The following is a 27,170-nucleotide window of genomic DNA, read 5'->3' as shown; positions in this document are numbered from 1 at the left end:
GTTCCACACTTTCGTTTTGAGTGTTACGTTGGGGTCTGTCTGTTTTTGCTATTTATTTTGAGTTTTGGTTTTTGCAGCTTTTTTCTTTGTTTTTGTGAGTGTGTGGAACCCAGTTCAGCTACTGATTGATTGATTGTGTGACTGCAATACATTGTTTATTGCTTTCATTTTATGGATCAATGGTCTCGTTAGATAGTAAAGATCATGTTAAATTGCTGTTTTAGGGGTTGTTTTTAAAAGTCTGGAACAAATTAATCCATTTTGCATTACTTTCTATGGGAAAGTGCGCCTTGGTTTTGGAACGCTTTGGTTTTGGAACGGACTTCCAGAACGGATTAAGTTTGAGAACCAAGGTACCACTGTATAAATATATCATTATTAGTGTTCAAAAAATCGGAGCTTTCATAAGTGACCTGGATTTGGGTGGAGGGGCTGGGAGGACAAGAATAGCAAGATAGCGAAGTTTTTGAAATTTTTTTAAAAAAACTTTTTTAAAATGAAACTTTTCAGATTTCTTATCTTGGGTCAGCTGTTGGATGCCTTTTCTCCTGTAATGTTCTTTGAATAACAGACAAGCCAAAAGAGCAAAAGTCAGGGGATGGGGGGGGGCTGCAGAACAGAAGGCCATGTTACTGGAACAACCACCTTCAAACAGCAAGGTCTTCTGTGATGCAATGCAATGCAATGGGGCTTCGCCGGAGCAAGCACTTAGAAGCCTTGCTATCAAAAAGTCTTTTTCTCAGACTTGCGTGACCTTTTCTTGCAGTTCAGCTTTCAGGTTCAGATGAAAGTTTGCATAACTGCATCACGGGTTCCCGAATTACTTTTGACACAGAAACCATGCTGTCTTTGCTGTGCCCTAGCTGGAGGCAAGACAGTGAGACAAGAGCAGCAAATGGCTCTGACAGTCCCAGGTTGTTCCGACTGATAAATCTGCAAGTGACGACCTCTGAGCCCAGACACTGCTTTGTAGGGGTCATGCTGAAAACAAGGTAGAAGAGAGCGCCGCAAAGTTTAAATGGGAGGAAGAAGCTGCGCAGGAAAGCAGAGAGATGCCGTGGTTCTTTGATGGATGGGAGGGCAGAGATGAGAAATTATTTTCCCCTCCCACTTCACTTCTGTTGTAGACAGAAGTTTTGTCTGGGTTAAGTTCTGGGGTTCATACCTAAACCCAAAATCTTGTATACTCAAAACCCATCGGGTTAAATGGTAAGCAGGGTTGTCAATGCCATTTTTCCTGGAATCCTACCCCCTTCTAAATTTTTAATATTTTTTTGCAACACATGTAAAGCTGAATGTGCACAAGTTAAATGCATGTAAGTTGTGGGCCTGCTGTACTGAGTAGAAATTGGAGAGGGATTTGGTTCAGTCCACATTTAAAGGGAAATCTATCATTTTGCTTATCAAACTTTTAGAAGACATCTGAAGGCAACCCTGTTTAGGGAAGCTTTTAATGTTTAATAGGTTATCGTATTTTAGTGTTTTGTTGGAAGCCACCCAGAGTGGCTGGGGAAACCAGCCAGATGGGCAGGGAATGAATGAATGAATGAATGAATGAATGAATAAATAAATAAATAAATAAATAAATAAATGAAATTTGCATTTTCCAAAACAGTATGTAAAGCAAAACGCACCCGTCTTTCAAAATTCACATTTACCTGAATATTGTGATTCATATACTAAGGGAATGTGTGAAAAAAGATGCATTTATTTGTGAAAACGACATAGAAAAACACATGATATATGGGGGAATTCCTTGCAAAATGTGCTTGAGTCAAAACCACATGTAAGAAGACCCACTGTGAGCAACTGGATAAAATCGCTCAACTTCAGAGTGATCTTGACGTACCCCCTGTTAGGAGTTAAGACTACACTCAGGTAGGCCCCTGAGAGAGACACATGCCCGACTGGCATGTTCTCTCTCTCCTGGTCAATCATTCAGGAGCTTCATAAGCTTTTTTCTGCCCGAACATCACAGCGACTGATGCCAACCGACACCGGTACACTTAGGGATCCACAGAGTTTGTGCAGTTGCGTAACAGACCTCAGCAACTCAGCATTTTGGCTAATCTACTTTATTTACATAGAAACACACACAGAGCACTGCAACATGGCTCCCTCTCTCTCTAGAATCAGACAGCAAAGAGAAAAAAGAACAAAGGACAATAGTCCCACTTCACGGAACACAGGAACACAAACATCCTGTCTCCATCACTTCCCACTCTGTGGAGTCAAAACATATACCGTCATGTGAAAGACAACAATCCCATGACTGCAATCATGGAGCAGGAATTCTGACACCACCTAGAACCATGTCCTTCCTGGCTCATCAAATCTAGCAGAGAGAAGCTGTCTGGTTGGGTCCAGAGTGTGGTTGACCCTTTGCTGCATGAGGAGGTGCTCTGTACTGCACTGAAAGAAGCAGTGCTGCAACCACTCCTAAGGAAACTGGTTCTGGACCCTTTGGGTGGGAACAGCTATCGGCCAATTGCCAATACCTGCTTTGGGGGGAAGGTGGTGGACGCAGCTGCAAATATTCTTGGAGGATGCAGATTACTTAGATCCATTCCAATTTGGGTTCAGGCCCAGCCATGAAACTGAGTTGACCTTGGTCACCCTGATGGATGACCTTTCCAGAGAGTGGGATGGTAGGGTTTGACCTCGCTCCTGCTTTTTTATTGAAATACTTTATCGTCACTTGTACAACTTGTATACAGTGAGATTACACGAGCACCCCCCTCAAAGCTCTTTTAGTCTCAATTCCCCTCATTTACCCACCAAACCCAAAAGTCAGTTGCCCTGTTGTTATCTTTTCATTCAGCAGCCTAACAGCCCACGGATAGAAGCTGTTCTTTACCCTGTTGGTGTGACTAATGCTTCTTTATCTTCTGCCTGAGGGCTGGAGATCAGGAAAGTGCCAGCCAGGGTGTGAATCATCCCTAAGAATTTTCCTCACTCTCCTGCGGCAACGTTCTTCCACTATTTCATCCAGCAGATTCACAGGAAAGCCCGTAATATCTTGTGCTGTATTCACCACCCTCTGTAGGCACTTCCTATCAGTTGATGTCAAACCAGCGTACCACACCGTGATGCAATATGAAAGGATACTTTCTATTGTGGACAGGTAGAAGGAGATCATCAAATGTTGATTGACATTGTTCTTTCGCAATACTCTGAGGAGATGGAGTCTCTGTTGGGCTTTCTTAACCACCTGGGTTGTATTTATTTTCCAAGTAAGGTCTTCACTGAGATAAACTCCTAGGAATTTAAAGGAAGAGACTCTCTCCACACAGCCCTCCCCGATGTACAACGGGGCTAGTTCTACTCTCTTCCTCCGAAAGTCCAACATCATCTCCTTTGTATTGCTGATATTATTTTTATATTTTTGAGCTCCCATTGGCATTTGATGCCATCTACCATGGGATCCTCCTGGGGGCCCTGTATTACATTGGTTCCAATCCCACCTCCAGGACTGAGTCCAAAGAGTAGCATTGGGAGAGTGGCTTTCAGGAGACGATCTTGTCCCCAGACATTTCTAGGAGGCTGCTTTCAGCTTTGTGGGTCTGAACAGCTTCAAAAACAAAACTTGCTTTTGTTCATTCCTAATCATCTGTGGCTGATGATCCCAGTCAATAGCAGATGGGACATCCTGGCTCTCTGAGGAAATTCAATTTTCAGCGATTCCTAGTAAAGGAGACACTTTGAAATGATAAGGCCAATAAGTCATTTGTTGCGTCAAGATTCCCTTCCCTTTCTAAAGCTCCACATCAATATTAGCAGCTCATTTAATGGATTTTCATCTGCCTAAGTGAACTCACTGAGCTGGTGTTGCAGGTATTTATAGTTGTTTGCCTGATAATTGCTCTGATAATTCTCCCTTTTTATTTTGGCTTCCATAAGGGGAAAGCAGAACCTCTTATACCTCCAGGAAAAAGAATACCACAACAAAAAGTCTCTGTCCACCCGTCCCCTCACCCTATCACATTTTATAGCTAGTGTTTTCCAGGAGATTTTAGGTCTGTGTCCATGGATGTAACCCATTTTCAGGACCAGTCCAAGCAGAAGTCCACTGGGAACTGGCAAGGAGGCAGCATTCTCACCTGCACCAGGCTATTTTAGTGGCACACAAAACTCTGGTCTCCAGCAGAGTGGAATGGTCAGGCGGCTGAGGAGGAGCCAACATAAATTCAATTGCCTCCACCTGCCTAATGATAGGACTGGCCCTTTTTATCCTCAAAACAGTCCTGTGAGGCAAGGTTTTTATAAATATGAAATTGCTGCTGGTTTTTTTAACATATCAAAGTTTTTTCTATATTTTATGTTTAATTGTTACATTTGCTTTGCATATATGAAATTGCGTAATTGTTTCTATTGCTAATGTTTTTACCGTGAAATCGCTTTGAGATGTTTTGTGGGAAGCAATTTGGAGATGGAATCAGATGAGTAAATAAAAGAATGAATACAGGCATGCCTGTATGCATATGCAAGGGTAAAGCGTAAACAAAAAAATGCAAATGAAAATAACATAAAAATTCATTATTTGGAGGGGAAATCACTTTGCAAAAAAAAAGGGGGTGCATTAAGCAAAATGGTGTGCAAAAACAAGTGTATTAGGAGAAATTTGCACTAAAATGCCAATGAATTTTCATGAGGAGTTTGGGTTTTTTAACACAATGCAAACTGGTGTGGAAACATGGAGAATTGAAATTAAGACGGGGGGGGGGGGAGAGAAACTGAATTTGACAGATTAACTCATCCCTAAATGTTATTTGGGCTAGGCATAGGCACGATGATCAAGATAGTTGAACTAGCTCTCCCTCACACAATTCTAACCATGTGAGGAAACTGAACACCCAAATAGGACTTACAGGATTCACGTAAACATGGCTTGCAAGTTTTATTCACCTCACATACAACTTACTATTTTCAGAAAAGTTTCCATTAGAACCAGCTAGATATTAATGCATCATTTATTGCGAGGAGAGACAGAGAGAGAGAAAGAATGAGGCTTTTTTTTTTTTGCTGTGTCTTGTGTTTACAGGGGAGACAAAAGTTTGTCCTAAGAAAACATTTTGCAGAGGAGATAGATCTCAACAGGGTGATATTTTTCTTTTTTCTTTTAAAAATGAAGTTGCAGAAAAGTATAGAGAGACAGAAAAAACATTTCACATTCTTGTCCCCTTTGTTGTTTCCCCTTCCAGAAAGTTCAGCAGTACACAGTCATCGTTCAGGCCACAGATATGGAAGGAAATCTTAACTACGGTCTCTCGAACACAGCGACGGCAATCATTATGGTGACAGATGTGAATGACAACCCACCCGAATTCACTGCCAGCACCGTAAGTATCAATACATCAGCGCAATGATGTATGGACACACAACGTGTTTGTAATTCATGGACATTTGATACGGCTCGTCTCCGTTTGCCGGTTTGGCAGATAGAAAGAACTTGATAGATAACTGTGTAACAAAGACTTTCAGCAAATAAAAATTGGGGGGTTGGGGGAGAAAGAGAGAGAGGGAGATGTGAGAAATGATTCATGAAGAAGCTCCGCTATCTGGCTACCAGTTTGCTCTGAAGTGGAATACTGAGAAAATGAAAAGATTGTGGAAATATATATTCTCTCCATGTCATGAGATGTTCACATCCTTCTCCTCCTCCTCCTCCATTATATTCTTCTTCCTCTCCTTCCTCTTCTTCTTCCTCTTATGTTCACTATTCTGGTCACTTAGGCACCACCAACAAATAGTGGAGACACATTGCCGAAAAAGAAGACAAAAGAAGCCACATATTTGCATTAAAATGGCATATTATTATTATTTAAATTGATATCCCACCCTTCTTCCTAAAGGAGTCCAGGGTGGCAAACAAACAATTGATAAAACAATAAAAATGTCTAAAAACAATGGGCAGTATTCAATTAGGTTTACCTCAGAGTCGACCTGCTGAAATCAGTGGATGTGACGAAGTCAAGGTCCATCCATTTTGATGGGGCTACTCTGAGTAAAACCCACCTGGTTCCAATACAGATGCAGTCTGTGAAATATGTCTACCTAAAAGGATTGTTGGAAGAGGGAAACCTTCAGCAGGTGCTGAAAAGATGGCGCCCATCTGATATATAACAGGAGGGAGTTTCAAAAGGTAGGTGCCACCTACCTTTTGGGGGCCCTCAAGCTTGAACTGTCATGGGGGGGGCCTTCGCAACCAGCAGTGAGGTCCGGGTAACTACTTTTATCTTCTTCAATGGAATCGTTCCACAGCAGATCACCACATCTTTACATCTGTGCTACTGACTCTCAAACTTTGGGATTGTTGAAACACAGGCAACAAAAAAATTAACCAGGTTGAGTTGTGTGACTCAAATTGGGTCAACTAGACCCAATTTTTTTAAGCAATGTGGACTAAAGTCGCTTCTGGGACCCCTCTGGGATTAAAGCCCCTGAAGCTTTTAAGCTTCATCAGTTTCACAGTAGACTGGCACGCCTGGGTGCCACAATGCTAAAGACTTAATTCCTATATTGTGCAGAATGGACTTCCTGATAAGATGGTCTCTGCAGAAGCACCTCACCTAGGTGGAATCTACACATACATAAAAAAATTCTGAAAATGCTTTTTTAAAAAACACGTTTTTAAAAGTACAGTGGTACCTCGGGTTAAGAACTTAATTCGTTCTGGAGGTCCATTCTTAACCTGAAACTGTTCTTAACCTGAGGTACCTCTTTTAGCTAATGGGGCCTCCCACTGCCACCGCCATGCAATTTCTGTTCTCATCCTGAAGCAAAGTACTATTTTTGGATTAGCAGAGTCTGTAACCTGAAGCGTCTGTAACCTGAAGCATCTGTAACCCAAGGTACCACTGTACATTGAATTTTCTATAAGGCTCGCCACCGCCATCTAGGGTCACATTGTATATTGCACTTAAAACATTTTAACTGGATATATAAAGGGAGAGATTATTTCTAACCTATCCTGGTCTCAAGGGATGCGGGTGACGCTGTGGGTTAAACCACAGAGAATAGGGCTTGCCGATCAGAAGGTTGGCGGTTCGAATCCCCGCGATGGGGTGAGCTCCCGTTGCTCGGTCCCTGCTCCTGCCAACCTAGCAGTTTGAAAGCACGTCAAAGTGCAAGTAGATAAATAGGTACCGCTCCTGCGGGAAGGTAAACGGTGTTTCCATGCACTGCTCTGGTTCACCAGAAGCGGCTTAGTCATGCTGGCCACATGACACGGAAGCTGTACGCCGGCTCCCTCGGCCAATAAAGCGAGATGAGCACTGCAACCCCAGAGTCGGTCACAACTGGACCTAATGGTCAGGGGTCCCTTTACCTTTACCTTTAACCTGGTCTCAAGCTGAGTAGGACTTTATACACCCAAACCAGCACCTTGAACTTAGCCCATTAAATTATATGAATAGAGTCAAAATTTGACATGATTATCATAATTCCCTACAGTGCATCTCAACGTAGTGAGGAAACTGTAACTCGGTGATCTCTGTGTCCACTCAGGCTGCTTTCCAGAAGGTGAATGCTAGTGTCCCTGCTCAGGGATCATTACCTTTATGCCAGGCAGACTTTCACAGCAAAGGTGCCATCAAATAGAGAACTGTCCTCTATAAATCAGATTGCATGGCCACCTTGGTTTTCATACCCAACACCAACAAAACTAGGGATCCACTCTTCTGCACTGTTTGTGTGTGTGTCTGAATCTTGTTGCAGAAAAGTTTTAGAAGAAGAAGAAAGTCTAGGTTTTAACTTACGCAGATACCAAAGAACTAAAAAAAATTAAAAGACTGTGTTATGTGTGAAAACTAGGAGTGGGCAAAGCTGTTTAGTTGCATTCCAGAAATACTGTTGCAGACTGAGGGTGGCGGCGGGGAATTATCCACCAAGCATCAGAGTGGATTCAGTATGTGGAGCAGCTTCTGATGCGTCATTAAAATGTCCTAGGCCACAATTCACACCACGTGTTTGAAGTGCTGTGGTAACTGGCGAAGCTTCCCCCAAAGAATTATGGGAGCTGTGGTTTGCTAAGGGTACTGAGAGTTGTTAAAGGTAAAGGGACCCCTGACCATTAGGTCCAGTCGTGGCCGACTCTGGGGTTGCGGTGCTCATCTTGCTTTATTGGCCAAGGGAGCCGGCGCACAGCTTCCATTTCATGTGGCCAGCATGACTAAGCCGCTTCTGGCGAACCAGAGCAGCGCACAGAAACACCGTTTACCTTCCCGCTGGAGCGGTTCCTATTTATCTACTTGCACTTTGACACGCTTTCGAACTGCTGGGTTGCCAGGAGCAGGGACCGAGCAACGGGAGCTCACCCCGTCATGGAGATTCGAACCGCCGACCTTCTGATCGGCAAGTCCTAGGCACTGTGGTTTAACCCACAGCGCCAGGCAGCTCCTATTCGCCTCACAGAGTTACAGTTCCCAGAGTTCCCTGTGAAGGGGGGTTAATTGTTAAACCTCTCTGGGAATTGTAGTTCTGCGAGGGGTCTCCTACCAACTCTCAGCACCCTTAACAAACCACAGCTCCCAGAATCCTCTGGGGGCAGGCATGACTGTTTAAAGCAATATCATAGTGCTTTAAATGTATGGTGTGAACCTAGTGGCCTATTTGTCTTCCTGCATGTGCCTGGCTTAGAAGCCTCCAGATGTTGACATGATCTACCAGACTCTGGAAATATCTCTGTTCCAGAATATTTCTTCCTCAGCCCAAATGCAGTTATCAGTTAAGACAGCAAATAGGAAGCAAAGCCCGTTCTGCAGCATGAATTTAGACAATCGTTTTCACACAGCTAAAGAAGATGCTGGACTTGACAGTCCTTTGCTCTGATTTAGCAGGACTCGTTTTATGTTCTTGCGACTCCCCGCACCCTACCGTTCTCTCATGGAAATGCTTTCTTGTGGAAGTTGTAAATACATAGCTTTTGAACATCCAAACAGATCTGAGTGTGCCTTCATAAGAGAGTTCTCACCTAGTGTGAGAATCTGGATCAAAGGTAATGCTTTGGAAAGGCACATTTGGTATTTACACTTTCTCACTTGTTTGTAAGTACACTGTCTTCTGCTGTGGGTTTATTTTATTTTATTTATGATGTTCACAGTGTTTTGTGATGTTTTGAGCTGTGGGGGATTTTAAGCAGAGCTGCACACATTTCACACTGTGATATGTTCCTCATTTAAGGTTAGGGATAGGGAGCGTGAGGACTTCCAAATCTTGTTCAGCTTTTCACTCCAATCCGTCTGCATGGCCAGAGAGGTAGTCCATCTGTCTTGGGGGGAAATGGAAGAGTGCGCCAGCCCAGGGTGCATGGGCCTCACTCCACCAGCCATGAGGAGAAGGAGGTCCCAGGTGAGCCTCCCTGGGGAGAGAGCATTCCACAAACGGAGCCACCACAAAAAAGGCCCTTTCTCATGTCGCCACACTCCTCTCGCGGAGGAGGTGCATGAAGGGATGATGTGAGTTGTAGCCTAGTAATATTTGCATGGCCACAGACTCCCCACCTAAGCACAACCAGTAAGCTAAACTGGTTTGTGCCTTGTAAGCATCTTCCGTACTGCACTGCAGCACAGACTACTCACAGCATCCTAAGACTCAAAGCAGGGGTTAAGATGGTAAAACATTTTAAACTGCCAGGAAAAATGGAGTGGGGGGAGGAGAGAGAGAGAGAGAGAGAGAGAGAGAGAGAGAGAGAGGCTTCCCTTTTAACCTTCATCTCAGTGAAAGGTAGTGACATCTAGTGGCCATTTTTTATTTAAAAAATTAAAAACCCAAAGTGTATAAGGTCTGACTCCTGCCTGAGCAAATACTGAGTAAATGCAATAAGTAGAGTTTAAGCAACTACCGGCTGTCTGGCATCAGTATCTGTAATACAGAAATACTGCAATATAGAAATCCCTACTTTTATTCTGCATAATGTACAGATGACTCACTCTCCTTAACGCCTTATTCGCTATTGAATTAGTTCAGTTTTACCAGAATCAGCCAAAGACCACAGCCGTAAAGCAAAATGACTAAAAAAAATATCTGCAGAATTAAATTAGAGTGGATTCATATCATGTTTACAAACAATTTTGAGACATTTGTCATCAAGGCTGCAGATATAGATCCCCAAAAGAGCTAAATTCAAACAGAAATGATCACCAACTTCTTACCATTACAGAAGAATATTCTGTGGTAGTTGTATCCACAGCTAATGCAAAGGGCACAGTCTCCAGTAACAGCACCAGCCCAAGTCATTTTGCTGCCTGAGGCAAAGGACAAGATGTTGCTTCTTCCCATTTCTTGCACAGAAGCTCACTAGGCTGGCAGTCGATTCTTAATTCAGCACAGGCAATGGGACTGCCCCATGGCATACACTAGGGCACACACAGCTGTGTCCATTTCCCCTCCTCTGCCTAAAGCAGCTGTGTCACCCTGCCTAATAGCAGGGCTGGTCCTCCCTAGTAAACACCTCCTTTGCCCTTCCAGTTTAAAAAGATAATGATTTTGACCATCTACACACACAAAAAATGCCTTTCCTAAGAAAAATTGGATGTCTTGCTGTCCTTTCTGGCATAAGGAGCAACCAGCATATTATTATGCATGCACTAATGACAGGGCTCAGATGTTGCTTCAGCAACAATCAGTCTGAGACTGAGCCCCATATAGTAGCACAGCTGCATCCCAATTGCTGGCCCCACCCTCACTGGAAGGAACCTTTCCAGTTAAAGGGGCCTAATCCCCTCCCATGGACTGCAAGAATATCAAACTTATCCATTCTGAAGGGAAATCAGCTCTGAGTGCTCACTGGAAGGACAGATCCTGAAGCTGAGGCTCCAATGCTTTGGTCACCTCATGAGAAGAGAAGACTCCCTGGAAAAGACCCTGATGTTGGGAAAGATGGAGGGCACAAGGAGAAGGGGACGACAGAGGACGAGATGGTTGGAAAGTGTTTTCGAAGCTACTAACATGAGTTTGACCAAACTGCAGGAGGCAGTGAAGAAGAAGAAGAGTTTGGATTTAATATCCCGCTTTATCACTACCCTAAGGAGTCTCAAAGCGGCTAACATTCTCCTTTCCCTTCCTCCCCCACAACAAACGATCTGTGAGGTGAGTGGGGCTGAGAGACTTCAGAGAAGTGTGACTAGCCCAAGGTCACCCAGCAGCTGCATGTGGAGGAGCGGAGACGCGAACCCAGTTCACCAGATTACGAGTCTACTGCTCTTAACCACTACACCACACTGGCACTCCTGGAAGACAGGGTAGGACTTGAAGCAATGGCTTCCAGTTACAAGAAATGAGATTCCAACTAAACCTCAGGAAGAACTTATTATCATTATCATTTTTAATTTGTATACCGCCTTTCTATCTTACAATACTCAAGGCGGTTTACAAGCTGAAGAAACAAAAAATGTACATCTTATAACAATCAAATGCAATACAAAAATGTGATAATAAAACATAACTTTAAAATAGGCAACCTCCATCAAAAAACATTCAACAATCATTAGAATAGTATAAAATAATAATATCAACATATAAAAGTTAAACAGAAATCCACTCCACAGTTACAATAATATATAAGCTATAATCAATAAAACAACAGCAAGCCACAGTACATAAAACAATACAATACACATTGAGAAGCAGAGAGTGGGGCAAGGCAGGTGGAAGGAGGCCTTGCCTGATGGGGTCTCTCCCCTCACAGTTCTTCCTCCAGGAACAGCTTCCTTATGAGGAGACCCAGGGCTAGAGGGTGGGGCAAGGCAGGTGGAAGAAGGCCTTGCCTGATGGAGTCTCTCCCCTCACAGTTCTTCCAGGAACAGCTCCCTTATGAGGACTCCTAGGGCCTGAGGGTGGGGCAAGGCAGGTGGAAGGAGGCCTTGCCTGATGGAGTCTCTCCCCTCACAGTTCTTCCTCTAGGACCAGCTCCCTTATGAGGACTCCTAGGGTCGGAGGGTGGGGCAAGGCAGGTGGAAGGAGGCCTTGCCTGATGGAATGTCTCCCCTCAGTTCTTCCTCCAGAAGCTGTTCAACAGTGGAAGGTGGTGGACTCTCCTTCCTTGGGTGTTTTTAAGCAGAGGTTGGATGGCTTTGGTTGAGATTCCTGCATTGCAAGGGGTTGGACCCATGGGGTCTCTTCCAACTCTACAATTCCATGATTCTATGAGGACAGCAATATGACATCCTGAGGCCAGAGAGGCAGTGGTACCATCTTCTGGGGCTGGTCCTCTGGGCCATTCCCCTTCTGATTCAGAGTCCACATCCTCATGAAGGAAGGGGCAATAGATCTGTGATACAAGACCTGCCATTCATGCTAAGCTTCTCAGGTTCAATCCCTGGCATCTCCAGGTAAGGTTAGGGTACACCACCCCTGCCTCCAACCCTGGAGAGATGCTGCCCATCTGTGTAGGCCAGCCTTTCTCAACCTGTGGGTCCCCAGATGTTGTTGAACTACAACTCCCATCACCCCTAGCTAGCAAGGCCAGAGCTCAGGGGTGATGGGAGTTGTAGTCCAACAATATCTGGGGACCCACAGGTTGAGAACTGCTGGTGTAGGCAGTACTGAGCTGGATAGAGATTTTTCTTAAAAATATAAAGCGGTATAGAAATATAAAGCAGTATAGGACCCTCGTACCTACGGGACCGCCTCTCCTGGTATGCCCCACAGAGGAACTTACGGTCTGCAAATAAAAACATCCTGAAGGTCCCAGGCCTCAGAGAGGTTAGGCTGGCCTCAACTAGAGCCAGGGCTTTCTCGGCTGCGGCTCCAATCTGGTGGAACGCTCTGTCACAAGAGACTAGGGCCCTGCGGGACTTGACATCTTTCTACAGGGCCTGCAAGACAGAGCTGTTCCACCAGGCCTTTGGTCAGGGCCCAGCCTGACTCCCTCCTCTGGCAACCTGCACAGAATTTTGCTTAACGGTTGCCATTAATTTGATTTTAATTAATTTTTATAATGAAATGTTTTTAGAATGTTGGATTATTTGATTGTTTGATTATTTGATTGTTGCTAGCTGCCCTGAGCCCGGCTTCGGCTGGGGAGGGCGGGATATAAATAATTAAAAATATTATTATTATTATTATTATTATTATTATTATTATTATTATTGTATCAATAATAGTATAATAGTAATAGAGCAAGGTCTGGCTTTTTATAAGGCATGTTCCTAAGTTCCAAGCAATTGGAGAAAGGGAATCTGACTCCAGGGTCATGACAGGATGAGTTAGTAGAGCCAATTATTCACTTTTCCCGGTGCGAAGTTGTAAGGCAAACTATAGGTTACACTGAAGCCATTTGCAATGAAGTCTTGACATCCCCTTTCCTCTGCAAAACATTGGGGGGGGGGATTTGAAATGAATAATGATAGTGTTTCATCCAAACCTGCCTTTCCAGATCCCGAAAGGTTTCTTCCTCAGCAAAAGGTGCTTCCATTTTTTCTGCCTTGCCCTTTGCAGTTTTCAGTGTGGGACTGAGCTTGCCTTATTGTAGCAAGGTGGCCATGGACGATGTGTGCTTTTCTAAAACAACTCCCATATTTGGAAGGGAATGCTTAACCCCTTCCCCTACCAGCTGGTTTCCTCTGAATCTTCCCCATAACTTCTGTTACCCACTACAGTGGTACCTCAGGTTACATACGCTTCAGGTTACAGACTCCGCTAACCCAGAAATAGTGCTTCAGGTCAAGAACTTTGCTTCAGGATGAGAACAGAAATCATGCTCCAGCGGCGCAGTGACAGCAGGAGGCCCCATTAGCTAAAGCGGTGCTTCAGGTTAAGAACAGTTTCAGGTTAAGAACGGACCTCTGGAACGAATTAAGTACTTAACCTGAGGTACCACTGTACTCACTTCAGCATTCAAGACCCATGTTTCCCTGCCAAGCACCAGCCTGGAACCTTGATGCGAAGGAAGCCACTGGAAGAAAGATTGGGGGACCACCTGGCAGCTGAAGGGTTAAGAGCTCCCCTCCCTATACATTCCTCTTTGCTTCAAAGCATCCCTCTCTGAAAGAAGCTTTGCAAAGGGAGAAGGGGATCATGGGGCTTGAATTTTGCAAATCATTTGCCCCCTGTTAGAGCACCTTGCCTATTCAACAACTTTAGGAAGAGAAGCTTTGGGAGGCGGCATTCAAACGTCCACTGAGCATTAAAAGTCCTCACATGCATGCAAGCCCACAAGGCATTACGGTCACCAAGACATCTTTGCCTAGAATCCAGCTTAAACGGATCAAAAACTGCTGCCTCCCCCTCGAGCAGGAATAAAGGACAACTCACCCATTTCTCTAAATTTGAGAACTGAGCAGAAAGTTTTTGCAAGGGCCAGAAACAGCTTTGCACGTTCCCCATTGCTCTTTTCCATAATTCAAACCTGAGGGTATTTTACAGTTATATAAACTACTGCTCTTTAGCAAAAGTGACCTTTAAAATAAATCAGCCTCCTGGTTATAGTCAGAAATCCATTCCAGGTAGGCACAAAAATAGAGCCTTGTTCTAGCAATATTAATAGCCGAGTCCTGGGCATGTTTTCTTAGACATGAGCCCCACATTTGTTTGATGGCCCCTGCTCCCAAGGAAAGACTGGAACCTAAGCATTTGCTATCTCCCACATATTCTGTATTTTTGCAAAAAGCAATCAAGGCTGCAAACGATACAACAAACCACGTTTTATTCTGGGCAACCAAATTACAATCATAAATAAATAAATAAAAATTATTAATAATAATAATAATAATAATAATAATAATAATAATAATAATAATAAATTAAAACAGAGATGGTGTCAGATTCCATCAACCCCAGACAGCATAGCCAATCGTCACAAATGATGGGAGTTGTAGTTCAACATCTGAAGAGCAACAGCTTAGCCACTCCTGCCATGAAAGATGGATGTGGGGCATCTAGAATCCCACCTGTCACATTTGGACCAAAAAAGCAGATCCACCTCTCAGGGGTGGACTTTGGTAATCTTTGGTAGCAAGGCTCTCTGAGTGTGGCCAAAATCTGATGCCACCAAATGGATCTTATCCGTGATGGATCTTCTCAGTTTTGAGCCCCCTTTCCTAATCGCCCTGGGCAGGGGAACCACCAACACCACACTAAATCTGGTGCTGCACTGCTTGTCAAGAGACCCTGGCATCCCAGGTCATAATCAGAGCCCTGAAAGCTGGCATAGATCAGACTGGTGCTTGGATGTAAGTCCACCTTGACATTTCAGATGTGCCTACGTTGAGTTCCATGGTGAGATAAAGGCAGGATCTAAATCGGGGTTTCCCAAACTTGGGTCTCCAGCTGTTTTTGGACTACAGCTCCCATCATTCCTAGCTCGCAGGACTAGTGGTCAGGGAAGATGGGGATTGTAGTCCAAAAACAGCTGGAGACCCAAGTTTGCAGAACCCTGGCCTAAATGCACTAAGCAAATGATAGTGTAGGAAGCTGCTTTAAGTATAGGAAGACCATTGGTCCACCTAGTCCAGAATTTTCTGTGATGACTGTCAGCAGCTCCCCAGGGGTTGAGACGGGGGGCAGGGGCATCCTAGAGATGCCAGATCTTGAACCTGGGACTTTTCACATGCAAAGCAGCCGCTCTGCCACAAAGCTATGGTCCTCATCCAAGCAGGTGAGCAATTTATGGCCAGTCATAATAAGAGTATTTCATGTAACATTTGGTTAAAGGTAAAAGTAAAGGGACCCCTGACCATTAGGTCCCGTCGTGGCCGACTCTGGGGTTGCGGCGCTCATCTCACTTTATTGGCCGAGGGAGCCAGCGTACAGCTTCCGGGTCATGTTGCCAGCATGACTAAGCCGCTTCTAGCAAACCAGAGCAGAGCACGGAAACACAGTTTACCTTCCCGCCGGAGCGGTACCTATTTATCTACTTGCACTTTGATGTGCTTTCGAACTGCTAGGTTGGCAGGAGCAGGGACCGAGCAACAGGAGCTGACTCCGTCACGGGGATTCGAACCGCTGACCTTCTGATCAGCAAGTCCTAGGCTCTGTGGTTTAACCCACAGTGCCACCCGCATCCCTAACATTTGGTTACCCCAGCCAGAATTTAAGGCACATGTTTGCTCTATCCAGCAGCTGGGGGGAGTGGGGAATGGTTTTGTACCTTGACTTCCTCCTGCAATGTATCCATGGCAAATTGCTTCACCTCCACCTGCAGGACAGGTGTACTTCTCTTTGACTTTTGCAATCAGAACCATGGCCAGCTTTGGGTGTTGTGAAATGCAAGAGTGACACAAAGCCCTATCTCTGTTCTCCCTCCACCTTATGATATCTCCCATCACCACCACTACAGCCCCACTGTGTCTTTTCAGAGTAGGATTTGTTTCAGCGGCAATAGAACCGCACAGTTCTATTTGAAGCAATTCTGCTCTGAGTTACGGTGGGGGAAGGAAAGAGGCTGGAAGATGGCAACGGAGGCTTGCGCTTGGCACAGCGCCGGCGGAGGAGAAATCAAGGGCTGAGCTCACCACTAACGCGCACAAAAGCACATCCTATCTTGCTCTCAAATTACCTGTCAATCAAAGCAGGAGGCTTGAAGCTTAATAGTTTCAGGATATAAACATAGCCCGGGAGGGCTTTGCAATACACTGCTGCTAAGCCCCACGTGTTCTACAGTGGGAATTAACGTTGCTATGTAAAACTTAACAGTTGGACCGGAGCAAAAAAAGGAATTGGCTGTGCTGGTGGTCGACTGGGACAGTCAAGCCATGCAGCTGGAGAAACGCAATCTGGTTTTCTTGTTCGTATAACTCGGACGAGGCTTTAGACACAAGACACGGGTGGATGAGCTGCTGAGGCACAAAGTGAGGAATGTGAAGCTGAATATTAGGAGATTCAGGACAAATGAAATAAAATACTTCCTCACACAGCACATAGTTAAACTATGGAGCTCGCTGTCACAGAAGGCAGTGATGGCCACCAACGTGTTGTTGTTGTTGTTTAGTCATTTAGTCGTGTCCGACTCTTCGTGACCCCATGGACCAGAGCACGCCAGGCACTTCTGTCTTCCACTGCCTCCCGCAGTTTGGTCAGACTCATGTTTGTATCTTCGAAGACACTATCCAACCATCTCGTCCTCTGTCGTCCCCTTCTCCTTGTGCCCTCCATCTTTCCCAACATCAGGGTCTTTTCCAGGGAGTCTTCTCTTCTCATGAGGTGGCCAGAGTCAGCTTCAGGATCTGTCCTTCCAGTGAGCACTCAGGGCTGATTTCCTTCAGAATGGAGAGGTTTGATCTTCTTGCAGTCCATGGGACTCTCAAGAGTCTCCTCCAGCACCATAATTCAAAAGCATCAATTCTTTAAAAGAGGGTGAGACAAGTTGGAGAATATAGATACTAGCCATGATGGCAAGGCTCTGCCTCCACAGCAATGCTTCTGAACATCAGTTGCTGGAGACCACAGCAGAAGAGGAAATCCTGCAGCAATGCTTCCTCCAGGCATCTAGTCAGCCACTGTGAGAACAGGAAGCTGGACTAGATGGGCCATTGGCCTGGTCCAGCAAGCTCTTCTTGAGTTATTGTGTGTGTGATACACACTATGGTGCAAATATATACAGTCATACCTCAGGTTGCGTCCACTTCAGGTTGCATTTTTTCGGGCTGCAGACTGCCGAAACCCAGAAGTACAGTCATACCTTGAATATGCTTGAATATTGCTTCAGGGCTGAATATTGCTTCAGGGTTGAATATTGCTTCAGGGTTGAATATGCTTCAGGTTGAGCATTTTCAGGTTACGCTCAGCGGCAACCCGGAAGTAACGGAACGCATTACTTCTGGGTTTCACTGCTCAAAATGAGGTCACGCACATGCACGGAAGCGGCAAAATGTGACCTGCGCATGTGCATATGTGCTGTTGCATGTTACGTTCTACTCAGGATGCAAACGGGGCTCCGGAACAGATCCCATTCGCATCCAGAGGTACCACTGTAGCGGAATGGGTTACTTCCAGGTTTCAGCAGTCACGCATGCACAGAAGCACTAGATCGTGCTTTGCGCATGCGCAAAAGTACTGAAGCACAACCCGCACATGCGCAGACGTGCAGACGTGGGTTGCGAATGCTGCGGGTTGCGAACGTGCATCCCGCACAGATCACATTCGCAACCCGAGCATCCACTGTACACGCATACACCCTGCAGTCTTCATAGAAGCCCCTTTTCAGGGGCCTCATCTTCAGGAGGTATGGAAGGTGCATACACAAGAACAGGCTGATTCAGTAGTCTGTGAGAAAGCGTGTTCTCATTAAAGGAGAGCACGTGTTGCGGCTGGGACCAGACAGGCACCCTGTAATTGCCAGGCAGAATTGAAGGAAGGGGCCTGGCGTGGATTGGTTGTGTTGTTGCTGGGGCAATTTGTATGTTGCCAATTTGGGGTGGGATCAGAGGATACTTAAGTAAGGCCCACAGCAAGTTGTTTTCTCTTTTGCTGTGGGCATCGGATCACCCGCCCACCCTCCCTTGTTTGGGCTTGCGCCTTGACCTTGCTATGCCTGTCATGGGGTCATCCGCTTTGATGTGGGGGCCTGATAGGAATTTTTCCATTTGGCTGATTAGTGTGTGCCATCTGGTTTTTGCCTACAGCGTAGCAAATTGTCACAACTTGTAAGGTTGGCGGTTAGGCATTGGTTTAAATTGGTTGGTGGAGGGGTATGGATTGGCTGTGCCTGCCCCTCCAATGCTGCTGCTGCACAGGAATTCCGTTAAAGGAATTCAGGGGCTTACCATCCTCTCGTCCAAACCCCTGGAATCGGGTTTGGGCCGCGTAAGCCCCTAGGAGCATGCGGGGAGAAGCTGAGGGTCTGTGTCGCAGCTCCAGTTATCCCTGATCTTGTTCCTCCACACTGGCTTCCGCTGGAATCCGGGAGTCAGTGCTGTCCCCCAAGGCGGGGGGGGGGGGGGACAGATAGTCATAACCAATGCCTAAGCAACCACTCACAATTTGTATGTTGAATAAAGTTGTGGCCAAAATTATGCCAAAAACCTTAAACAAAAATTATGTGTGATGTGTGAGTTATTGGGGTAGGGGTGTCTGGGGGACCTCAGCACGCAAACATGTGTGGCACCGTACTTGACAGTTTTATTTTATTTTATTTCATTTTATTTTATTGCATTTATACCCCAAGGAGCTCAAGGTGGTGTACATGACTCACCACCCCCTCATATCCACAACAACCCTGTGAGGTAGGTGAGGCTGACAGGCAATGACTGACCCAAGGTCACCCAGGGAGCTTCATGGCCAAGTGGGGATTCGAACCCTGATCTTCCAGGTCTTCGTCTGAGGTGCTAACCACTACAGTGGTACCTCGGGTTACATACGCTTCGGGTTCCATACGCTTCAGGTTACAAGCTCCGCTAACCCAGAAATAGTACCTCAGGTTAAGAACTTTGCTTCAGGATGAGAACAGAAATTACGTTTCAGTGGCGCGGCAGTGAGAGGAGGCCCCATTAGCTAAAGTGGTGCTTCAGGTTAAGAACGGACCTCCGGAACGAATTAAGTTCTTAACCCGAGGTACCACTGTACAACCATACTAGGCCCCAAGCTAAGGTGCTTTCTAGTGGTTAAGTTACCCTCTGTTGTGGTGCTTATATTTTAGTGGAGTGGGGTAGGACTTATCCTTTTCCTTGCATCGCAGAATGAGCATTTTAGGAATACCGTATTGTGCGTTGTTTTAAATTTGGCTTCTGTCAGTATTTCATTTTGTTGCTAAGTCACTTTGAGACATTTCTTTTGGATGAAGCAGCAAACAAATGCTATTATGACTATTAGATATATATTTTTCCTGGTTAAAGGGTGGAGCGGAAACATTTAAGACAGACTTACTCACATAAAAGGTGCTAAATCAAGAGCCAATGAGAATCTGCAATAGCCAACAAGAACGGCCGAGAAACCACTAACATGAAACAACGCCCTCTCCCCAAATGATGGTTTTTGACGGAAATGATTGCCTGAATGAAGCAACGAGCTAAGCCCTGTCCCCATAGCTATATGTCAAATAGGAGGAAGTGTCTGTGCAAGGAAGATAAAGAACTAATTATCTTAATATGTAAATTGGGGCATATTTATCCCATGAACCCCTTGATGCTCAAAGAATCATGCAGACCTTCTTCTCCTTAGGTATCTCTTCCCAGCTACTTTTCACAGGAAATAAATGGGCAATGCTTTGCTGTGTTTTTATTGTGTTGGAAGCCGCCCAGAATGGCTGGGGCAACCCACCCAGATGCGCAGGGTATCAGTAATATATTATTATTATAAATTGTTGTTATTAGGCAGGACATCAACACCAGAGAATGGTGGTGTTTTTGCTTTGCTTGCATCTCATCTTATCTGAAGGAGCATCTAGTATTTCTTTTCATTATGTGGTTCTAGGGGTTGCTCGTGCGTAAGTTGCCTTTACTCCTGGCTAGGTTGCATGGTTGAACCCTTTCTGTCAGGACAGCCTCAAGATCTGTGGCTGCCTCAGTCGCTGGCAGAATCCGTCAGTGGGCGTTTCTTAAACCGCTTCCAACATAGAAGCTGTTTGACGCCCAGTCTCCTCCCCCGTTGCCTGCGCGAAAGTTTTCTGCGCAAGGTGGGTGTGGGCAACGGAGTGCTAGTGCCCTCTCCGCTGGTCTCCTGTGAAGAGTCCGGGAGCCACCTCTCCGATTCCTCTATCTCCTCCCCTTTCCCACTGGTGTTGCGCTAATTACCTTCCCCAGCGGATGGGCTATCCCTCCTTCTACTAGGACCCTCTCCACCATCGTCCGGGAGCCTCCTCTCCGCCTCCCGCTCCGATGGCAGTTCCCTGACAGTTGTCTGCCCTCAACTGACTTCTAAGTAGAACAACTTAGGATTGCACTCTTGGGGGAATCCCACTTTCCCTCGGTCGGTTAGTAGAGATCATTGTCCTGAATCTCCTGCGACTTGAAGAGTAAGCTGGAATCCTAATTCAGCCTGTGTGCCATGCCACATGTATTATTCCTCATGAACTCCTTTGGATCAGATTATTATGCGGTAGGGGAAAATAGTAGCCACAACAAATGCTCTTTTATTATATTATTATTATTTAACTATTTTTAGGCTGCTTTCTGGGCCAATGCTCATCCCAAAGAAGTATGCACTCAAAGCAGTTGCAGTTGATTCTTTTGTAGTCAATTGCCATTTTTTTCTTACATACCCGAATGATAATACCCAGCCCTTTAGAGTGTTCAAAAACAAAAAAATGCATTGCATGCAACTAAATTTTAGGCCTACTGAAATGAATAGTCCGTAAGTTAGTCTTATTCAGGCATCCTCAAACTTGGCCCTCCAGATGATGTTTTGGGACTACAACTCCCATCATCCCTAGCTAACAGGACCAGTGGTCAGGGATGATGGGAACTGTAGTCCCAAAACACCTGTAGGGCTGAATTTGGGGGTGCCTGGTCTTATTCATTCATTTCAATGGGTGAGTAGGGTTAGCACTACACGCAACCCAATCAAAATGCAATGTAGCAGCACTAAATTCGGCATCACTTACAACAGGACCAGGGAACTCCAAGCCCATGGCTTGATCCAGCCCAGCAGTCCCGCAGCTCCTGGCTCTTGTTCTGTGCATGCATGTATCTGGGGATGATAAGGCTGTGTGTGGTGCTCTGTCTTGCTGCGAGATCACTGTGTTTCCATGTGCTGACCCTCCCAGTGCTGATAGGAGAACCAGACCTGCTGAGTCGTGTTAGCTTTGAGTGAATGCTGCACCCCTGAGTGATAGCTGCATGCGAACTGAAAAGCAAGAGTCGAGGCATGGAACGGCACTCCTTCCCTCCATAGGCTGATGCTGGCACTGTGAAGGAAAACCCTTTTAATCAAGGGCTTTTCACATGTGATGGAAAGAAGCTTATTTACCCAACTTGCGTGGTCATGCTGATTCCAGAACTTCAAGCCTACGATGCCCTTCCACAGTTCTGCCTACGACGCGGTTTTTCGCCTTCGGAGGACATCCACTCAAAGTTAGCAAATGCTTAATCAGAGAGGAATGGGACCGAAAGGGGGATCCATGCCCACACACAACTCAAATAAAGTCTATTTTTATCATATTCAATCAAGAACAATCAAGCAAGCGAGAGGAGACGCAGACAAATTTGCATGATCACACTTCTGTGCCTTAAATGTTAATTAAAAGTTAGCTTAAATTTGCCTACTGTGCAGAACTTCTCTATTTTTTTTTTCCCTTATCCCTTTCGCAGTAGCCCATGTAAGGAAAATAACATGTTAGCCAGGCTGAAGTGTTTGTGATTAGTAGAGCTGTGGATTTGTGGCGGGGCAAGAGCGGGTGGGAGAGAGCGTTTGCAATCAAGCTCCTTTTCCTTTTTTTAAAAAAACACACCACCACACTGGTCCGTTCCACTTCTCCAAGCCTTAGGAGGTCTTATTAAAAGCTACTTTAAATTTCGCCCTTTGGCATCGCTTTGAGGTACTCCCGTCGAGTGCCAGAATCCAAAGCAGAAAAGGAGCCTATTTAAAAGCAACCACGCTACGGATATCCATTTTCTCAGTTGCTGCCCTGCCTAATCACAACTTGGATTTTCTTTCGCAAGTCTGTGCGTGAAGAGAAAAGCAGACATTGATGAGGCCACAGGGAAGAATTGTGGAGGAAGGAAAAAGGGATATAGCCACAGCTGCCTCTGTGCTGAAAAATGTTCCGAGTTACAGATGCTGGAACAAACAATTGCTTTTGTGCCGTTCTTGTGAGGTTAAGAGAGGCGTTTGGGTGGTCTCTGTGAAAACAAAATGGCGGACACGGTCTGCTGCATGTAATCCTTAACCACCCTTATCTGAAAGTAAGTTCAGTTAAAATGAATGAAAGTATAGCTAGGCTTGAGATGTATGGAATTGAGCCATTTCTACTGTGCTTTCAGAATTCTGCAAGGATGGGGAAGGCATTCATTCCAGTTCACATTTAATGTGGACTTACATGACGCGCATTTCCTAAAACAATATATGAACTGAAACTCAGTTGGCCTTGTGGAAGGAGGGAATGAAATTCACTGCATGCACTACAATAAAAGAAAACGTAATGAAAATGATGTATAGGTGGTATGTAACACCAGTGAAACTTGGTAAGATGTATAAAATTTGTAATAAATGTTGGAAATGCAAAGAAAAAGAGGGAACATTTTACCATATGTGGTGGGAATGCAAAAAAGTGAAATGCTTCTGGGAAATGATTTATAACGAGATGAAGAAAATGTTGAAATATACATTCATTAAGAAACCGGAAGCATTTCTACTTGGGATAGTAGGGAATGAAATTAGTAGGAAAGATGTGAAACTGTTTAGATACGCAGTGACAGCAGCAAGAATTTTGATGGCCCAGAAATGGAAGCAGGAAGAAATGCCGACCAAGGAAAAATGGAGAATGAAACTGACGGAGTATGCAGAGATGGACAAATTGACTTGGAAAATAAGGAACCAACGCGATCAGAGATTTTCCGAGGACTGGAGTAAATTTACAGAATATATCAAAAATGAATGTGAGGAGCAACTAACGCTTGTTGGCTTTCAAGAAGCTTTGTGAAAAAGATTGATAGAAATGTTGTTTAAAAGAAAGGTTAAGACTAAGAGATATAAAGTGCAATATAAATGTAAGAAATGTAAGATGTAGTGAGATTATGGAGAATTGTCAGATAGGCTGATGGAAGTCAAAAAGATGTTTATGTTAAAACAAATGTTAAATTTGGATAAAATATCTATTGGAAAGTGAATAAAAATTATTAAAAAAAGAAAAAAGAAACTCAGTTGGCTGCTCTGATAACAAGACTTTGCACTAGTTGGGTCCCTGACCCAACAGGCTTTTCTTATGTTCTTATTGTTTGAAATGTCCAGTCCTCCAAATTTTGGGGGTGCAGTTCTCCAATCAAATCATGTGTCCAAAAAGTATATAGTAAAGTATGCACAAAACTCATATATTAGTGACATACAGACATACCTACAGGAAATTGCTTGCAAAAGCTTGATTTTAAAGATAAATGTGGGCTAAACTGCTACTGAATTTCCTGAGGAATGAATATATAGATGTATATATATATTCACAAGCTGATGTGGAAATGTAGCAAAATGAACTTACGATTGGGGCCAGGGAATGAAAAATTGAAATAAACCAAAATTGACAGATACATCTATTCTGGAACTCCCATCTCTTTAAGTTTTTAGGAGGCACTTTGATTTGGATGGTGCATGGTATGCTATTGGAGAAATATGTGGTCTTAATTCAGCTGTTACTGTGTTGGGTTTGTGGGGGAATCTTTGTGAACTGCCTTGAGCATCTATTAGAAGCTTTCCACATAGACTTTTTGATACCAGGCATGAAAGCCGTTTCATGCTAAGCATGGTATCAGGCAAGCAATTAATGAAGTGGCTTGGGAGGGAAACAAAGACAAAAGAAGTACCAATATGGATGAAGAGTAGCCAGGTTTCTTTTTAAATAAAACGAAACGAAACCCTACAGTCACTGTGATAATAAATCCACATCTGTCGCGTATATGTAAAAAAAAACAAATGCACTCAGGATTTGTGAACTTTGCAACGCGCTGCAGAAATTGTAGGGAAAACTGACAATTCATAATACATCAGATGGCAGCTCTTTATAACTTTTTTTTGGGGGGGGGGAATAGAAGCAAGACAGGGATCACCTGTTAGAATTCCTGCTCCATGACTACAGTCATGGGATTGTTGTCTACCACATGACGGTATATGTTTTGACTCCGCAGAGTGGGAAGTGAAGGAGACAGGATGTTTGTGTTACTGTGTTCCATGAAGTGGGACTATGGCCCTTTGTTCTTTTTCTCTTTGCTGCCTGATGCTAGAGAGAGAGGGAGCCATGTTGCAGTGCTCCGTGTGTGTTGATATGTAAATAAAGTAGATTAGCTAAAATGCTGAGTTGCTGAGGTTTGTCACGTGAACTGCGAAGACTCTGCGGATCCCTAAGTGTGCCGATGTCTGTTGGCATCGGTCGCTGTGATGTTCGGGCTGAAGAAAGCTAATGAAGCTCCCAAACGATTGACCAGGAGGGAGAGAACATGCCAGTCAGGCATGTGTCTCTGCCAGGGTCCTACTCAAGTGTAGGCCAAGCTCCTGACATCCCCCTCCATCCTCCATCCCAGCAAGGATGCACACCAGCCAAGCAAAAGCATTTGAGGAGGGTATCAAAAAGGACCAGCGATGGGTGTGCAGTTTGGAGGGCAGCATTTGAACCCCAGGCCCAAGATTTCTTACCCCTACTTTACATGGAAGTCAGGACAGTGATAAGGAACCTGTGGCCTGTGGACATTGCTAGAGTGCACAAAACATCTGTAGGGCTGCAGGGTTTCCCCATCTGTGCCTTAAACCTTTCTTTTCCCTGCCTTGGCAGTGAGGTACAAAATATGGCTGTCTGACTTGCACCGAGTCAGAGTCGTCTTCCTCTCTCGATGGTGGCATTCACCGTGTTTCTGACACAGCCCTTCCTCACCTGATGCCAGAGCCTGCACCCTTAATTTCCTGCGCCTCTCAGTTCAATGCAAACAACCAATCCTGGAAGTTGCAAATCAGCCTGCTTGGTTTGAAGAAAGAATTCAGCGCTTTTCAGTTGAAATGGACGATCTGCTCTTAATTGCATTTCAGGTCCAGAGAAAAACTCCTGTAAATAATTAAAAGGAGCAAAACTGTTGGTTCAGCAGCAGCAGGGGAGGGAATGCGGCGGGGAGGGAAGAAAGCTGCTCTTTGATGGCCAAGGCCAAGGAGAATAGAAAATGCCTTCTTAGTCCTGTTCTGGCTGTCGCCGGATGAATACTTGATGCAAGTCAAAACCAGACCCTCCGAAATAGCTTTCTAAATGGTCGAGCATCTCTGATTGCCAAATGTGCAATGGTGTATAGGAGGGGGAAAGAATCTCTTCCATAGAAAGCTGGGTTATTTGTCCGTTTAGCCCTATATTGTCTAACCTGCCTGGCAGAGATTCTTCAGGGTCTGCAGCAGAGGTATTTCCCACCATCCTTTTAACTGCCAATGCCAGGAACTGAACCTACCTTTACCCGGTTTAGCAGGTCAATCAAAACCATTCCTGGGTTGTGGCCGCTGTTGCATGCTGACAGCTTCTAAGAGTCACAGGTGAGAGCTGAGTGCAAGATAGGGACCAAAGGTGAACAAACTACCCCAGAAGGAGCATGACATGTCCCCCACCAGAGGTAATACACCTCCCCTGGAGACAGTTTAGGCTTATAATAAAGGGAAAGGACTCCTAAAAGTGCCTTTCCTTCATCATAGATAACTTGCAGGCTGTTTCCACGCACTTGGATTAAGGAGCAGGTGGCAGAGGACACAGCAGACACAATCTGTGATGCTTCCAAACTATTTGATTTATTGCAAAACTAGGGGGTTCAGGCAAAAGTGGCAACTAGGAAAAAGGAAATTTTTTAAAAAGTGGGGTGACATCCACTGTTGTGACAGCAAGCTCCCACTTGTGCAACATGACTCACCTTTTCCTTTCTTCCCCCTTCTTCCCCAAATTAGCTCAGGGTGGTACCCCAAACCTATGGAGGAAATTTGGGGGGGGTGCAGTGGGCTGTAGGGGCAGGAGAGGAAGACCCTTGGCATGAGTGATGAAGGTCTGATCTGCTCACACAGATGGTTGTCATCCATTATCTCATCTCAGCTTATTGTTTAATGCAACTCATCCCTGTGTTATTGGGGTGATGATGTGGCCGTGATGGCAGGTGTATGGCAGGTGAGCATGGCTGATGGAAAATGGCCTTGTAGGCAAAATTAGGACTGCCTGGTGGGCCTAATTTGGCCCATGGCTGGAGATTTCCCCCACCCATGCCTAATATAGCAGCTCATGCACATCAGTTCCCCTTTTTACCTGTCCTGCCAAACGCACAGGCATTTGTGGAACGGGGCCAGCGAGGAACTCAAGGGTGGGGGCTGAGCCAGCCCTGCCCCCACTCCAAGTATTTTGTCTGTATCTGAAAAAGGGCTGAGCATGCCAGAACATCTGCCATTGAGATACGCAGACAGCATTGTCTAGAAATGCAGCCTTGTAGAGGAAATTGACAACTCGTGGAAATACCTTTGCTGAGATCCGCTTCCAACAGATGGTACCATTTAGAAAAATAAGTCCCTTGGATGATTCCCAGATCTAAACAGGAGTCTTTGCCAAAACCTCTATCTTTGATTAATTTCCTCACACTCTCATATTC

The 27,170-nt window shown here is 45.0% G+C and overlaps 1 protein-coding gene and 1 long non-coding RNA gene across 9 annotated transcripts in view; one reads left to right on the top strand and one right to left on the bottom strand.

The window, feature by feature from the left end:
* The window catches only part of LOC310680777, a 446,371-nt gene that overhangs the window by 332,078 nt on the left and 87,123 nt on the right, over positions 1 to 27,170 (bottom strand). The window lies entirely within an intron of this gene.
* CDH4 (cadherin 4) overlaps positions 1 to 27,170 on the top strand; it is an 811,352-nt gene that overhangs the window by 724,619 nt on the left and 59,563 nt on the right. For all 8 annotated transcript variants that reach the window (XM_083447288.1, XM_083447293.1, XM_083447292.1 and 5 more), the window contains one exon: positions 5,202 to 5,339. In XM_083447288.1, the coding sequence (XP_083303414.1) occupies positions 5,202 to 5,339 (138 nt within the window). The remainder of the gene's footprint in view (positions 1 to 5,201; positions 5,340 to 27,170) is intronic.

This window comes from Podarcis tiliguerta (genome assembly GCF_965153285.1).
Source record: "Podarcis tiliguerta genome assembly, chromosome: 6".
Lineage (NCBI taxonomy): Eukaryota > Metazoa > Chordata > Lepidosauria > Squamata > Lacertidae > Podarcis > Podarcis tiliguerta.
This window is presented reverse-complemented; position numbering and strand designations above follow the sequence as displayed.